The sequence below is a fragment of the Ursus arctos genome, unplaced genomic scaffold (genome assembly GCF_023065955.2).
Source record: "Ursus arctos isolate Adak ecotype North America unplaced genomic scaffold, UrsArc2.0 scaffold_32, whole genome shotgun sequence".
NCBI classification, from domain to species: Eukaryota; Metazoa; Chordata; class Mammalia; order Carnivora; family Ursidae; genus Ursus; species Ursus arctos.
In genome coordinates this window covers 29437611-29454741 of record NW_026623008.1, presented here as the reverse complement: position 1 = coordinate 29454741, position 17131 = coordinate 29437611, and the positions used below count along the sequence as shown (strand labels likewise).

The 17131-nt window shown below is 42.3% G+C and overlaps 1 protein-coding gene across 27 annotated transcripts in view; it reads right to left on the bottom strand.

The window, feature by feature from the left end:
* Positions 1-17131, bottom strand: part of MACF1 (microtubule actin crosslinking factor 1) — a 328942-nt gene that overhangs the window by 110162 nt on the left and 201649 nt on the right. For 20 of the 27 annotated variants that reach the window (XM_044390486.3, XM_044390500.3, XM_048221817.2 and 17 more), the window contains 7 exons: positions 16338-16490; positions 15694-15782; positions 12531-12666; positions 3553-8994; positions 2870-3019; positions 571-786; positions 334-483 (listed from right to left, as the gene is read on the bottom strand). In XM_044390486.3, the coding sequence (XP_044246421.2) occupies positions 334-483; positions 571-786; positions 2870-3019; positions 3553-8994; positions 12531-12666; positions 15694-15782; positions 16338-16490 (6336 nt within the window). The remainder of the gene's footprint in view (positions 1-333; positions 484-570; positions 787-2869; positions 3020-3552; positions 8995-12530; positions 12667-15693; positions 15783-16337; positions 16491-17131) is intronic. The other 7 variants (XM_057305202.1, XM_048221818.2, XM_057305205.1 and 4 more) reach the window with 1 other exon arrangement.

Below are 17131 nucleotides of genomic sequence, written 5' to 3'. Positions count from 1 at the left end.
ATCATGGATCAACAAGCCTCCTGAAATTGGTGTGTGTAAAATTAGAAACAAAGGATGGATACTAGATGGTCAGTTACAAAGACAAGATGAAGTTGATAACAGGCCATTCTGTAGACGCTCAGAGAATAGCTGAAAGGAGAAATAAACATAATCACTGAAGCTCTAAGGGTATGATAACCTAAAAAACTAAACACGGCAGACTTTATTTCTAAAATGGAAAATCAGTTTTTCTGAGAAAGAGAAGTACAGATTCCGGTTTCCCTTGCAGGAAAATAAAACCGAGGCAACTCCGAGGACAATGAAAACGCACTTGAGAATGGGTGGAGAGCCTACCTCAAACTGCTGGAGACGGTGTTTCAGGCTGTCAGTGTTGGTTTCATCGTTATATTCCTTGCTGCTCAGAAGAAGATTGGTACTGCCAACCCAGGCTCTCAGATCTTGAAGTCGGCCTTCTAGCTGTTCGTGCTGACTTAACACTCTAGTCTAAGAAACAAATGGCAAATTAGCTGATGAAAATCTTCAAGTCCGCCCAGACTTTGCGAGCCTTCGTGAATAAAAACAAGAAGCAACCTTTTTTACTTCCGCAGCACTCTGGAGGTGGAGTAGTCTGGAATTCCAGGTGTCACTCACAGAGCTGAGGGACTTTTGAAGATTCTTGGCATCTTTCTCTAGAGCCTTCAGCAGTTGAGCAGGGACTTCTTGAGGCTGGCTGATGATAATCTGATTCACGCATTCTAATTCCTGATTCACCAACGTGGACAGATCCTTTAGCTCCCTGTCTAATACCTGGGGGGATAAAGTGGAGTTACCTCCAAAATCAAGACTAGAATTCTTGCTATTTAAGAATCAGTTGTGAACACAGTTTCCTGTCGCCTCATGCTGACACCTGCTTTACAGCTTATGAAATGTTTTTATGCATGTTCATTCGTTTGTTTGGTTCTCACAATTCTTGAATCACTAATCCTCGAGGTAGGCAGAATAGACATTATTATTCTGGATTTACCGAAGCAATGCGTCGGCGTTTGAAAATATTATTTTTTATTTTATTTTTGTCTGAGGTCACCCACCTCAGCATTGGAGCAAGGACCTGGATTCAGGTTTCCTGAGTCAGTGTAGTGCACCTTCCAATACAACTTGCTGCCTCTTTCAAGAGTGTCATTCTGCATTATATAACGTGACACAATATAAGTCAAACAAAAGAACGACTCTTCCTGGGTTCCTGGGTGGCTCAGTCGGTTAAGCGTCTGATTTCAGCTCAGGTCATGATCTCAGGGTCCTGGGATCAAGCCCCGTGTTGGGCTCTGCACTCAGTGGGGAGTCTGCTTCTCCCTCTCCCTCTGCCCCTCCCTCTGTTCATATGCTTATAAATAAATAAAATCTTTAAAAAAAAAAAAAGACTTTTCCACTCCAAATTCCAAGGGGGCAGAAGGAAAAAATAGAAAAATATCCCAACCCAGCCTTCCCAACTCAGCTAGTCTACAATATTCTGAGCCTCAGCAAAGGCCTCAGCCTTAGCTCCAGTGTTAGTTTCTAACTTAAAGCCTCAGAAATAAGCAGTGGGAAAGTTGGCAGTTCTGGACATCATCTTCACCTGCCCTTCTGCTGCCCTACCCAAGGCCACACTCCAGATATTGAGAGAACTGCTTAGCCTCTAAATTCTGTCCTCACTGTGACTCCAATCCTATGACAAGTCTTAACTTCAGTTGAGGAAAAGAGCTCCTCTTCCTCCCACTCAAGCCACTCAAGCTGTCTAATTTATGTCCCCAGGAACCTCATGCCATCCATTATCATTTCTTCTCTCCCCTAACTTCAAGTTCTTCTTTTTTATTGGTTCCTCCTCGTTGGCCCCAAAATCCACTCAAAACATTCTTCTTTCAGTACATTTCCTCCAGCTAGTGTCCTACCTCTCTGCTTGCCTGCACCACCAAGCTTCTGGAAAGAATGATTTACATTAACTGCTCCCACCTTCCAACCTCCCATTTGCTCTCACCGAAACCTCATTTGTATCCTATGACTCCACTGAAACTATTCTTATTAAGGTTACCCATGACTATGGGCACTAAATCTCCCTTTTAGTCCTCACTCAGTCTCCCTACTGTATTTACTCCTGATGCAACTCCTCCCTTGAGTCTCTTCTGCTTTGGTTTTTGTGAGACCAGAGTTTCCTGATGTTCTTCAGAGATCTCCAGTTTTTTTAATCTGGTTTTTTTTTTTTTTTTTTGGTCCCTTAAATGGTGGTGGTCTTTGCCTTTTTTTTTTTTTTTTTTTAAAGATTTTATTTACTTATTTGACAGAGACAGACAGCCAGTGAGAGAGGGAACACAAGCAGGGGGAGTGGGAGAGGAAGAAGCAGGCTTCCAGCGGAGGAGCCTGATGTGGGGCTTGATCCCGGAACTCCAGGATCACGCCCTGAGCCGAAGGCAGACGCTTAACGACTGTGCCACCCAGGCACCCCTGCCTTTCTTTTTTTAAAATAATTTTTAAAAATATTTTTATTTATTCATTTGAGGGAGAGAGACAGAGATAGCACAAGCAGGGTGAGAGGGAGAGGGAGAAGCAGACTCCCTGCTGAGCTGGGAGCCTGACGTGGGACTCGATCCCAGGACCTGGAGATCATGACCTGAGCCAAAGGCAGATGCGTAACCATCTGAGCCACTCAGGCACCCCAATAATTTTTTTTAAGCAGCTCCATGCTGGGCCCAATATGGAGCTTGAACTCACTACTCTGAGATCAAGATCTGAGCTGAGATCAAGAGGCAGACTGCTTAACTGACTAAGCCATCCAGGAGCCCCTGAATATGTTTTTCTTCCTGAATACTCTCTACTCCCTCCAAGCTGGTGGGCCTGCAGGGAGTCTCTGGGAACCCACCTTGGCCTGACCCAGCAGGTCCTGTAGCTCTGCCAGGTTTATGTCCAGAGGCTGAATCTGTTTGGTCCTCATTTCAATGTCACGTAACAGAGAGAGGTAGGATACCAGCTTCTCATCATATTCTAGACAGAGTTGTCGGTTAAATACATTCTGTAGGGCCAAAAAGAAAACTCACTCAGATCAGACATTCACCTTTAAGTCTGCTTTTAAAAGCAGGCTGGGTCTTATTGATAGACAAATAGGAATTTTTACTACACATAGGGTGGGATGAAATAAAACATGCTATGCGTCTATGTTGCCTCAAGTCAATAGACAAAAAAGTGATTTTATTAACTTCCTCAGGAGAGGCTCACAATTATCAATCTATAAACATTGTAGCAAAACTTCCAAAAGGTATTCCGACTACAGGTACTATCACTCTGCTATTTCATATTAGCTCCAGTGTTAGCTTCTAACTTAAAGCCTTTGCAAATTTCAGAAAGACATTCTGCCTAATTTTCTAACAACTGTGTAACAAACAGATGATGGTAAACTAAGTTATACCTTAGGGAATCATCTAGTCCCCTGAAACTGTATGTATGCACACAACTGTACATACGTAAACTCAGTATCCAGTCAAGAGTTTAAGCATTACACTAGTTATATCTAAAATACATATACAAATACACCACGGGGAAACTTACTTTAGTTGTTCTGGAGGGCTGTGAGTTTACACCTTCATTTCCCCTTCCCCCAGCTGTAGTCACAAAGGGAGTCTGTTCATCACGAGGACTTTCTCTGAGCTTCTCCAGTGGTGTCTTATCCACCTTCACTGTAGGCTGTACGAGCGGCACTGGCTTTTCTTCACTAATCTCTGGAATAGTGGGACTAACGGTGGCATCCTGTTGCCCTGCACTCTCTTTTGGAGACACATCTTTGAACAGTTTCTCCGGAGGAAGGGACGCTAAGACTGTGGGAACACCCTGAGACACCATGCCTTCAGAAGACACTGCTTCTACACCTGTAACTCTAGGGTCTGACATTTCTAGAAATTGCTCTCCAGTCATTTCCTGAGTTGCTATTATTTTAGATGTGAGAATTCCACAAATTTCACTATCACTTTTGCTGTCCTGACGATGAAAGTCCTTTCTGTCTGAGAATTCCAGATAACTGACTTCTTTTGCTTCTACTGTAGAAACTGTTGTTTCTCCTAATTTAAGAGTTCTTGTTGAGTCAAAAGGTACTTCCTGGTATGATCTTTCTTTATATTCATTAGATGAGCAAATCAGATCTTTGGTTTCTTTGGTCTTAAAAGTAACACAGGAATCTTGACAAGAGGTGGTCTCTGGTCTGACAGTTCCCTGGAAAGGTTTGTTTGATTCAGAAATTTGGGATCTGCCTGCAACTTGGGCTTTTCCAACTGATTCCTGGTAATATAATCCTTCAGGTCTTGGGGTTGTAGAAGAGAATGGTTCACTCTGGGCCCCACCAGTAATTTGAGATAAATTTTCTTCTGGTTTTAAAGTTAAGGAGAGGCTTAAATTTTTTACTTCTCCTTCACTGACCTGATTAGGTTTGAAGAATGTTAAAACATCCTCATTTACCGAAATTCCTTTGGGTATCATTGGGGAAGAGTTTTCAGCTTGACAAATGATAGAAAATCCTAGCTCTCTATCAGCTTCTTCTCCTTTTCCATTAACGGTTATTTCCACAGGTGGACCCTCCACACTGGATGCCTGGTCAGCTCTAATGGTGGTTTCTTGATTCAACTTTTCTTCAGAAAGAACTGGTTTGCGTGTTTTGACACCTTCTTCTATAATCATCTCCCTCTTCTCCCTCTTCTTTTTCTCCCTGGTAGTCATTGGTTTCTGCATAACCTGTTCACTCAGCAATTTGCAAGTTTCGTAATCTGATTCTTGTCCTTCTGAAATAATTCTTTCTTGGCTTTCTCTTATTTCTTTAGGGGCTGGACTCGATATAGACCATTTCATATGAGAAGTAATTTCCATTTGGGCCTCTATGTTTTTCTGCACTTCATTTGTGTTTTTTTCCATGTCATCACTAGTCGCCTCTTTGAGTTTAAAATCACGAATTTCCGAGTGAGAGAGTGTCACTGAACCTTGGCCCAATGATGTATCTTTAGGATCACCAGGAATTATGATACTGACAGATTCTTCAGCATCTGGAGAAGTTCTTATATCTTGATCCTTGCATTCCAATTCCTTTAATGACATTTCCCTGCTCTTTTTGTCCTGGCCTCTGTCAGAAACCCTTGTTTTAACTTTTCCTTGTGCAGACTGACTTCCAATCTCAAATAATTTCTCACTTGCTCCTTTACCATAACTCATTCCAGCAGTCCGATTACAAGCAACTAACATTTCCTTTCTTAGAAATTCCTTCTCTGTTTCACATACTTCAATCCCACCTTGCTTTTTAGTCTGAGCCCCGTGATGGCAGGACTCTGAAGTATCTGCCTGGATCATAGTTGCCAGTTCAGGGCTGATAAATCCTTTCTCAACAGCTTCCTTTAGAGTCACTCTCTGATCATTAAATATGTCAACAATTCCTCCATTTAATACCTGATGAGATGCAATAATTTTTACCATGTTTTCATCTACTAATTTCTGTTCCAAAGCTGATGCCAATGTTAGTCTTTTCCCTGTGGCAGTATCTATGATTCCCCCATTATTTGCCTGAGCTTCCAGAACCTTCAGTGTAGATACAAAGTCCACTTTTCCAAGCTGAGTTGCTTGGGGCAATGTAAGCACTTTGTCACTTGCTTCATCTTTAATGTCTGAGAAGGGAATTACTTCTAGGTATCTCTGTCCAGATTCGATATCAATCTTACATTTCTTTACTAATTCTGAATAAGGAACAATTCTGTAATTTTCAGGATCTACAATCCCATGCATCATTCCTGAAGACAATATTGCTTTATTAGTTAACAGTCCTTCTTTTTCAGCTTCTGCCAAGGTCAATCTCTGGCCGGAAATGAGATCTACAAAGTGTCCAGTCCGAGCCTGAATTTCTTGGATTTCTCTTTTCAACTGTGGGGTAACAAGATCTAATTTTATGGCTTTAGGAAGGGTAATAGTTTCCTTGGTTTCAGGATGAAAAAACTGATAGAGGCTTAAGTTCTCAACTTTTTTGAGTTGCTTGGCTAAATCTTCATCAATGATGCCATGTTCAAAGGCGTTATCAACAGAAAGTCTCATTCCAGATATATGGTGAATGATACCTCCATCTACCACCTGCTTAGTCAATAACCGAACAGCCTCCTCTCTCTCCAGAAGTCCTCTGTCAATGGACTGCATGATTGTTAAAGGAGTTTTGCTATCAGGGTCCATAATTCCAGTCGTTTCCATTTGTAAGCTAACAAATCTTTCCCTAACTGTTTTCTCAGCATCCCTGCCTTTAGAAGCTTTCTCCAGATTTATAAGCTCTGTCTGGTCAGCACTGTCCACCAAGCCAAGATTTGAAGCCAAAGTTACCGAAACCTTTTTGCCTCGTTTTAGGTCAACAATTCCACCAGTCACCACCTGCCCCTCTAAAATTCTGGAGGCTGTTTGTGTGTCAAGAAGTCCAACTGAAACTGCTTCCTTCACAGAGCAGAGTGTGTGGGTACGGGGGTCTAAGACGCCACTTATAGCTTTGTCTGCCTTGAGGACATTATGCAATAATTTCTCATCCATCAGACCTTCATCAATGACTTCTTCAGTGGTCAAAGACTCGCAGGTCTGAGGGTCAAAGAAGCCCCGAAACATGTTCAGTTTTCCCATAAGTTTCACAGCAGTGTGACTAGGCACAATACCTCGGGCTATTGCTTCATTTAATAAGAGCTTCTGACCTGTTTGCTCGTGAATGATACCACCATCTAGTAATTGTGCAGACAATGTATTTAAGGTAGCTTCCTGGAGCAATTCTGAAGGACGACTACATGACAGGGAGGTTTCATGACCATTGTCTTCCACGTTTGTCTTTTCTAACGTTATCACACTACCGCCTACAGTGTCGTGTCCTTCTGGATTTTGTTTATGGTCATCCCTACCCGAAAATGTTTTATTTAAGCTTTTCTTTTTGTCTAGAGTATGAATATTCATGTCATTTTCAGACTTTAGCTCTGATTCTAAATCTAGAGTTTTCTTTACCTGAAATTGTGACTTTTTGCTCGGGGGTTTTATGAGCGGACTTCCAGTTTCACCTGGAATTTCAATTTCAAGTGTGTCTGCTCGTTCTGTCTGACACAGAAAGGAAGTCTTTCTGGGAGTCCGCCATTCTTCCTTCAGGGTCTCAACAGGAAATGGGTCTTTGCTCACCACCAAGGTCACATCTTCAGCTTCCTCAGTGGGTACCGTAAGAAGTCCCCTGCTAATGTTTTCTCTGGTAGATATTCCTGTTAGTTCTTCCTTTTTGTTGCCTAGCAAGTGCCCTTTTAACTCTGATTTGCCTTTATCTGGGACCATCAAAGTATCAACATCTGGAACTCTCACTTTTTGTTCTCCCACAAATAGGTCCCTCTCAGGGTTCTCCATGGGGGAAGCTTCAATTTCTACAGTGGTCGTTTTGCCTTTCGCTTCAGCGCAATCTGCCCGTTTGGGATATTCTTCATTCGGAAAAGAACCCTGGAACTCACGTGGCCTCACATTCAGCCCATCACAGAAAGTTTCTGTGCTTTTGACATTTACAGATTCTTGTAATTCCTCGGGAGTTTCTAGTCTCTGATGCCCAACTTCCAACGCTTCTGGAGGACTTGCTTGATATTCACCTCTTGCTGTCAGTGTCTCTAAGAGCTCGTTGTCTAAAAGGAGCAGCCTCTGTCCATCCCGCACATCGATATAGCTATGAGTCATCAACTGAAACAACAGCTTCTCGCTAGGGCTTACTAGGCCCTCCGTTTGGCTCTGGCTCCGTGGTAGACCTACTGCTCCAGGATTAATGTTCAATTTGCTTCGTTCTGAAGAATCTGCTAATTGCATGTGGGGCATCACATCAGGTATGCAAATTGATTTTAAGTTATTGACAAGATCTTTGTCCAACATACCATCTTCTACTGCTTTTTTCCAGGACCAAACCTCTGTGCTTGCTGGTAGAAACAGAGCTTTAATATGCTGTCGGCCACTAAGGATTTTATGAGCTAGTTCAGTAGACACAATACCTTGTTCTAGGGCATCTGTGATTGGAAGGATCTCTCCAGATTCAGGCCACAGCAACCCCATGAATGACCAAAGGGACTCCAGAATCACAAGGGCAATCTTAGCAGCTACGAGGTCATTGCTCACTGCTTCATCTATTGTCAGCCTATGCCCTGTGACGGTGTCTATGATGCCTCCTGTCTGAAGCTGCCTTATGAGAATAGCACAGGCCATATCTTGGTCAATCAAATTATGTCTTACAGCCTCTTCCACAGTAAGTCTGTGTCCTGTTCTTGGATCCACTATGCCACCAGCAAAAAGCTGAGCTTCCAGCAGCCGGACAGTGACCTGTCTGTCTATTAGGCCTTCCTGAACTGCACGGAAAATGCTAACCTTCCGGCCTGATTTCAAGCTCACCATTCCCCCTGCCAATTGCTTGACAGGCAGCAGTTTCAACCCTGAGTCCTGGTGGACAATACATCTCTGCATCAGATCCAGCAAACTGATTTTCTCAGCTGTGTTGGGATCTATCAGATTCTTGGATGATTTCAGGTAAGACTCTAACACTGAGTGAAGCCTTGCAGAAATGAGGCCTTGGTGAAAAGCCTCCTCTAGGTTAATGCAGCTTTTATTAGGAGGGAGACTGAAACCTCCAGTTGCCAGGTGAGCTTCTAAGACTTTCAGCCCAACTCTCTCATTGATCATTTTCTTTTCAATTGCTTCCACCACAGAAAGAAGACCTTTATTCTCAGTAAGCCTGCTTATTAAGGACAGGGCATCCTGTAGCTCTTGGAAATGCTGGTACATCTGGGGATTAATGAGGTTTCTGGCTAGACCTTCCTCCAGAGAGAGCTTTTCGCTGGTCTCAGGGGCAATGAGGCCAGACATGATAACCTGGGATTCCAGGAGCACAAGGCCCGTATCTTGGTCAATGAGGCCCTTCTGCATGGCTTTGAAGATGGGAAATATCTCCACTGTGCCTAGGTCAATCACCCCAGCAACTGCTCTGCAACCCTAAAAAAAAAAAGGAAAAAGAAAACTGAATCAGAGAAGCCCAACTATTAAAAGGACTCATTCAAAGAACTATAGTATATCAAATTCTGACCACAAGAAAAACCCAGCCTGGGATGAGCCCCAATGTGTAAGAAACACTCTAAAGCCTGGCAGCATTAATACTAAGAAAGAATTTGTCTAAACTGCAGATGTTGAACATGGCCAGAAGTTCAGATTACTTGACAGATGGTAGCATTAAGCATATCTGAGTGACAAGCTCTACAAAGTAGCAAGCAGTGAAAGTGAAAGGTCAACTATTTCTAAGACTAAATCACCACAAAGGTTCTTCTAGAAATATACCAGTTCCCCAGAAGTGAGAAGTCAACTCTATATAGCAACTTCTCAATGTTGCAACCCATGAAGAAGACTCTTGAAATAGTACTTCTGTGCTAATGAGTTCAGCAGGACCAGTTCACAGGATTAGAAGAAAGATTCAAGCAGGCCAGCAGCCACACAACAGCTGTGCATCTCTGTAAACAGCCCAGTGTATAGTCCTCAAGCAGCTGCTTTACAACGGGGGCAGTCATAGTCAGTGGCCATTATTAGCACCTCCCAAGCCAATGGCCCCCAGTTAAATCAGTTCTGGGAACTGGAAGTAGCAAGTCAAGGAAGGAAGACTGGGGACTTCTGCCTCTGGAACCACCCGCAACGTTTCTTCTAGTCCAGGCTATACAGGGTAGTACAAGCACTATGCTTACAGCTATCATTTGTGGGGCACTTAATATATGCACTGAGCATCGATACTTAATCCTCGCAACAATCCTATGAAAGCGGTTATTTTAATCTTTAGTTTCCAGATGAGAAAATAAAGTACAGCGAGGTTATTAGGTAACTTGTCCAGCGTTAGAAAACAAGTGAGTTCCAGAATCAAATCAAGGTCTGACTCTCAGTCTTGTGTTATTACCCTGCCTCCCCCATCGGATCCAGAAGAGCATGAAGGATAGGTCAGTATCATACACAGGAGTTAGGTCCTAAGTCCAGGAAATAAGGCAAATCTTATACATTGCCGAAGTTACCCTTGCAAAGAAAACCTAAAATCACCTCCTAAAAGACTTCTTATTTTAAAGCCTTTTATCACAGAATGATGGTATTCGGAAACTAAATCCTTCAGGTGTTTTGCCACTTAAAACACTTTCTTTACTCTCAACTTTCTACCTCTTCTTGTTCATGTTCATTATTTTCTATAGAAGATTCTGTCTGTCCCTCTTCGGTCGGTATTACTTTCTGATTCTTATTTAACTCTTAAACGTAACTCTCGAACTTATCCATGAAGGGTGATGGTATAGCAACTGCCAGTCACTTCCCTGCTGCCGAGATAGCGCGTCTCACTCGGTCTCAGCGAGAGCAGGCTCTGGAGCGGGTACGTTACCCATTCAGTGCCCCAGGAACAGTTCCAGCAGTTCAACGACCATTTGCTGAGTTCATGAATAAATTGGTAAATAGTAAGGAAATCCTTAAAAGTCTTAAGCTACTTGGCCCTAGATTTTAAAGACATACACACCAAGGATTTCAAATTCAATTAGTTGCACGCTCTAAGAGACAAAGAATGGAAGGCAAATGAGGGAACACATTGGTTCACATCCCTAACTCACTTTATTTGTTCAAATAATGGAGTAATAGATAGACTTCTCCACAGTACTTAAAATATTATGTGTTGTTCCCCACCCCCCTTCTGTGCTCGGACCTAGAAAGTAGTTCACCTTGTGTAAAGCAAATGTATGTTACGCGAATCTACCAGGCGCCTGTTCTGCAAAAACCGGAGGGAAAATCGCACTGGCATATGACTCTTCGAGATATATAAATAATCCCTTTTATAAAATCCTTGCCAAGACTGTTCAGAACCAGACAAGATGACAGAGGAAAAGATTCTTTTGAGAACTTCTAATTTCTTCTGTGAGATTCCTCGAGTCTCAGAGATGCTCATATTGAAGAAAGACCTGGAGTCTGGCCAATTGCTAGACAAAAAGAAAAGACTACATGCTGTTCCCTCCAGTGTTCTCTTTATTGAAGGACAGGCAGGAAGCACTGAGCTGGGAAATAATCCAGCGAAATCCAGTTCAGTCCCACCGAACATGGGCATTCTGACCTAAACAAGCAGAGCGAGACAGAGGGAGGGGAGGAAGGGAAACGTAAAAGGCTTCTACTTACCAGAGTCGCGGCACGCCTTGGGCAGACAGAGAGAGAGCCTTACGGAGCAGCTCAGCCGCATCGCACACACAGTGTAAGCTTGGGGTTAGCGTCCAGCATGCGACTGTTTGTTTTTTTTGCAAAAAAGAACCCCAAACAGGTCGTCCTCTTTTCCCTTTTGTGCATTTGTGCTTAAACTCCAAAGGGTTAGTGAAACTTGTAAGCAAGGATGTCAGTTAACCAGAACAATGCTTCACATGAAACACACGAACAGTACCAGGGACACATCATGCTCAATGTAGTGGTGCTCGGCAGCTTGGCTCTTTTTTTCTCCCCTTTTTTTAACCTTTCAAAATGAGAACTGGGTGTTCTCAGCAAGCAATTGTTAAAACTTGTCACACACTCCCTTATATGGTGAAGCAATAAGCCATTAGAAGTGGGCTACCTTACATAGAGAATGCTGAACCAGCACATCCTTTTGGAAATCTATTCCCAAATAAACCTCAGCTGGTTCTGTCTTGTGGTCTTTACAACTCTAGCTCCTGATGCACCAATTTCATATCCAAGGACCAGAGTCAAAGCATGTTTTGTCTGAATATCATTTTGAGCATCATCTAGACCAAATCTGATAACCACATGATCTCAAACTTTGACCTGCCCCACATATGTTGGCCATTGCTTCACAACATAGGAAATAAGCAGGCAAACACACATATATATCCCAAAGACACATGTATATAATATGGTAAGTTTACATATACACGCAAGTATCCAGGAAGAACTCAGGACAATCAGGAGGAACTTGACAATTTTCATATGGTCCAGGAAGTGAACATGAGTGGGAACTGGTAAAGATGTCACATGATGGGATGACTATGGGTAAGGGGAACCAGCGTCTCAGTCAGTACAGCTAATCCACCAGTTTGCTTGGAAATGAACATTTCTCATTTATTTAGTAGATACGAAAAAAGTAAGGGGGAAGAGGACATGGCTTTTTCTTTCCAATACTCAGGACTCCTGGCTATCAACTTTTGAGTGACAATGCCATGAAGGAGTAATCTTGCTGCCCTGTGATCAGACATAATATAGGACTTATGTTCTCAACTGTGGTCTGCCACAAAATGGCAGACAACAGAAACGCTGAAACAGGGTCTATAGAGTTAGCCATGAGTGCCTTCTAGTATTCTTGACTGACCAATACATCATGGAACCCCAGTAAAGAAACACGAGACAAATGGCTGCTATGGTGCGGTTAAAAATTAAATCACACTGGTCATGGAGAGCTAGTGAACATGATTCTCAAACAGCAAAGCTGCTTTCTTACCATTCGAAAGGTACCCTTCCCATTTGGAGAAAGAAACTAAAAGTACCTTTTGTTCTGTCTGCTGGGCCAACTGGCTCTGAAGTTGCTGGAGCTGGTTTGCTGAACCATCACAGAGGTCATGGTAAGCCTTATTCAGGGCATTCACCTGCTCAGATATTTGTTCCTTCTCTTTTTCTGAGAGCCTGGAAGAGGAAGCATTAAAGCTCTTTTAGAGAAAAACCTTTCTCCAAACTCTCCTCTATTGCTTCAAAATTATGATTTCTCCCCCCTAAGATGGCATTCTTCTGTGTCCCTGTTAACTATGGATCATCTGGTTACTCTTCCATATCCACTGAACACTGACATCTGCCTCATATTCCTGTCTATTTCAATCAAGTTATGATTCATGTCACCAACTGTCCAACAGCCTATGCTGTAGTCCTGCAACCTTCTCAATGCAAACAGCCTCCGATCCAAATGGCCTCTACTCCACTTGAACTGCACTCACACAAGGCAAACTCAGATCCTGCCATTATCTAAAATTATTCTACCTCTGAACTTTTAAATTTCAAGAATCTACTGTCTGACAGTAACTTCTGATTATAACCCTACTTTTCCAGTTATGTTTCTTTACTCTTATACCACTTCTCTTTTCAAAATAAAATATTTTAAACAGACAAAAGAGAAAATAAATGAACTCTCATTTACCCACTACCCGACTTGACCAAATTTTGATATTGTACCATATTTACTTTAGATCTTTCTTTTTAAGATTTAAAAAAGAGTGAGAGAGAGTATGAGCAGGGAAGGGGGTGCAGAGGGAAAGGGAAAAGCGGGCTCCCTACTAAGCAAGGATTCTGACGTGGGCTTGATCCCAGAACCCTGGGATCATGACCTGAGCTGAAGGCAGATGCTTAACCAACTGAGCCACCCAGGCACCCCTAGGTCCTCTTCTTTCTTTCTTTTTTTTAAATTTATTTGTTTAAGAGAGAGCTGGGGGGGGGGGGAGGGAGAAAGAGAGAGAGAATCTCAAGCAGACTCCCTGCTAAGCATGGAGCCAGACGTAGGGCTCTATCTCACGGCTCTGAGATCATGACCAGAGCTGAAACCAGGTGTCAGACCCTCAACCGAGCCACCCAGTGTCCCAACTTTAGATCCTTTCCATAGAAATAAGGCATTACAGATATATTCAAAGTCCAGTGTACATTTGTCACCAACCCCGTTCTTTACCTTTCTCCCTAGAAGTAACCGTGATCTTGAATCTGGTGAATTTCACATCTTCCTCATCCCATTCTATATTATTCTTGAGAATATATTACAACTACCCATCAACTTACTGAGCTTTCCCAAGCTTTCCTTAACTCACCCATTTTTTCTTAATCTATCAGTCTTCCTTAGGATCTTCAGTATCTTCTCATTGGGGTTCAGACCCCACAATCCGTCATCTCAATCAGGTCCCTGCTCTTATCCTTGAACTCTGTCCTTGCTAATCTGATGAAACTCCTGCCCCAGATCAATCAAACCATTGGACTTCTCTGCTCCCGCCTGCAGGTGAATTATCTCTCTGTGGCAGGCGGGGGGGGGGGGGGGGGTGTCCCTCTGGAGGGAGGTCCCTCTGGAGGAGATCCTACTGGTTCCCAGCCTCTACTGGACCTCAGAACTTCCTGACAACCCTCTTGGAAGCCCCAATCCATCTTAATTCCCTTGCCCTCAGCTGCCCTAACTCACAGAAAACAATCTCTCTGCTTATTTCAAAGAAGAAACGCAGACCACTGGGCATGAACCCTCTTACCTTCTGGCTTCATTCCTGGCATATTTACCTCCAGCCACACCTTTCCTAATCTCCTTTTCCTCAAACCTCAGAGGAAAAGTTGGCTTGACTCCAGTCTAGTCGACTGATGAATTTTATCCTTTCCTGCTTCTTCTGGGACCTCTCTCCTAATTCCTTCAATCTCTTTCTCCCTTTTGATCCTTGAGATTCCGTCCATAAACACAGCTAAGTACCTCTGATCTTTTAAGAAAACAAATCTTTTTTTTTTTTTTTTTAAAGAGGGCTTCACGCCCCTCGCAGAGCCCAGGGAAGGGCTTGAACTCACAACCCTGAGATCAAGACCTGAGCTGAGATCAAGAGTCGGACAATTAACTGACTGAGCCACCCAGGCGCCCCAGAACAAGCCTTTCTTGATCATATATTCTACTTTAATTATTTACTATATTATTTCTGTCTTTTCTTATGGCCGGGCTTCTTGCAGGAGCAGTCTAATTTTGCCAGGAGTACCTCCCTTACCTCATGTGCTTCCCACCTCCCCATCATACTCAATCTGACATCATGCCCCAACTTTTCATCAGTTACCAAAAACTTCCAACTTGCCAAATTCAATAGAAACTTCTCAGTCTCAGTCTTTCTTGACTTCTGACCACATTCTTCTTTTTAGAATTCTATTCTCTCTTGGGCTCTGAGGTATCGCTCATAGTTCCTTTACAGGCTGAGGGAGCACAGTGAAGCCCTTGAACCCTTGGAAGCTAATCCACTCATGGTTTCTACTATGATGACTCAGATCTGCATTACTTTAGACTTCTCTCATTAATTTTAAATTTACATATACAGTTACCCATTGGACAACTTTAGCAGAACTATGTAAGGCATATATTAATGTATTAGGTACTTTCTAATACATTCTAAGTATTTGCATGTATGTCCTCTGGGTTCTTCTCGTTCATTATGTCTAAAACCAAAGCTGCTTTTTTCTCCCTCAACCCGTACCTGCTTTTGTATTCCCTATCTTGGTTAGTGACATCACCATACGCTCAGGGGCCTAAGCCAGAAAGCTGGAAGTTATAGCTGACAATTTTCATTTGTCACCAAACACTGTAAGTACTACATCATCCTTAGTATATTTTAAACCTTTGCCCTTCTCCAACCTCATCATTTCTCACCTGTATCATCACAAAAGCCTCTTTACTGGTCTCTCAGGCCTCCACTCTGGCCCCATGTCAATCTATTCTCCATAAAACTGTTCTAGAAACCTTCATCAACAAAACCCAATCATGCAGAAGACCCCTCCCCACAGCCAACAAGGTAAAATGCGAACTCTTTGGCATGACCTACAAGGCTCTTCACAATCTGGCTCTTGCAGCCCTGAACAGCCTGAAATCTCACCATGACCCTAAGTTTTAGTCAGGTAGATTCAGTCCCCTAGATGTGCCATAAATTCTCATTTAATACTCACTTATGACCATGCTTGGCCAAGAAGATCTGCGAAGTTTTAATGGCCTCAGAGACTTGTTCCCTCTTGGTTGTCAGCTCCTCTGCCAGAACCTACGTGACAGAAATAAAGAGTACAGCTTCAGAACCCAAGAAATTAAAAAATCAAAATTGGGGCGCCTGGGTAGCGCAGTCGTTAAAGCGTCTGCCTTCGGCTCAGGGCGTGATCCCGGCGTACCGGGATCGAGTCCCACATCGGGCTCCTCCGCTGTGAGCCTGCTTCTTCCTCTCCCACTCCCCCTGCTGTGTTCCCTCTCTCGCTGGCTGTCTCTCTGTCACATAAATAAATAAAATCTTTAAAAAAAAAAATAAATAAAAATAAAAAAAAATAAAAAAAATAAAAAATAAAAATTATCTGAAATAACACTTCAAAAGTCTTAGAGAAAAACCTAGCTTAGGTCAGATTACTATTACCAATGGACTGCAGAAAGTTGATTAAGAAGGTAGAAGTACAAATAAGATGACCTCGTAAGTTTCTTTAAGTCCTGGGAGTTAACATTTGTTGAGATAATCATTCCTGGAGTGGCCCATATGATTTGCTTTATTCCCACCTATTGCGTTATTACGTATTACTCTACCCAACAAGAGACAGACAGACCTTCTACTCACCTGCTGATCTAAAATAGCTTTTTCAATGTCTGTTGATTCTTTGGTCTGGGATGAGGTAGCTTTGCTTTGTGTGTTCCTTGCTAGGGTAGACACCCAGCCCAAAAGTTCTTTAACTTTTTCCACATGCTCCTGTTTTTCCTCTTCTACAACTTTCTAGAATAGGAATTAGAAAATCAGTATCTTTGTCAATGTCTTATTAAACTGGCCTGACTTCTGATTTCCTAAAATAGAGACATGAAAGTTATCTAAACCAGTAGGGAGCTGAAATACCCCCAAGATAAATATAATTTACCCCGTTTAGAGCATTGTTCTCCAGTGCCTAACCGTATGACACTAGTAGCAAAATTCATCATATCTAGATTAGCACCTTTTCTTTAAAAAGCACAATTTTTTAAATATATGAAAGATGTTCAATAATTATTTACTGATATTTATTTATTTATTTATTTGCTGATTTTTAAAAACCCTTTACATATAGCATCTTATTTTCATGATTCTTAAATGTATAGGTAAAGAGAGTGAAGTCTACAGAGATTAAGTGAGGTAGTTGTTGACATAAAGAAGTTTTTTGTTAATTCACATAGACAAAAATTGGTGAGTTAATGCTTCCAATAGTCTTTTATAAAAGTGGGTGAACCTGCAGAAACAATTTTCCAAAGAGAGAAGTTTTTTGGAATTACAAAAAGATTATATACTCATTACAAGAAGTTCAAATAATCTGAAATGCGTCATGGATGTCCCTTTAATCTTATTTCCCCAGAAATCTGGTGTACAGCTAATCTTTGAACAGTGGG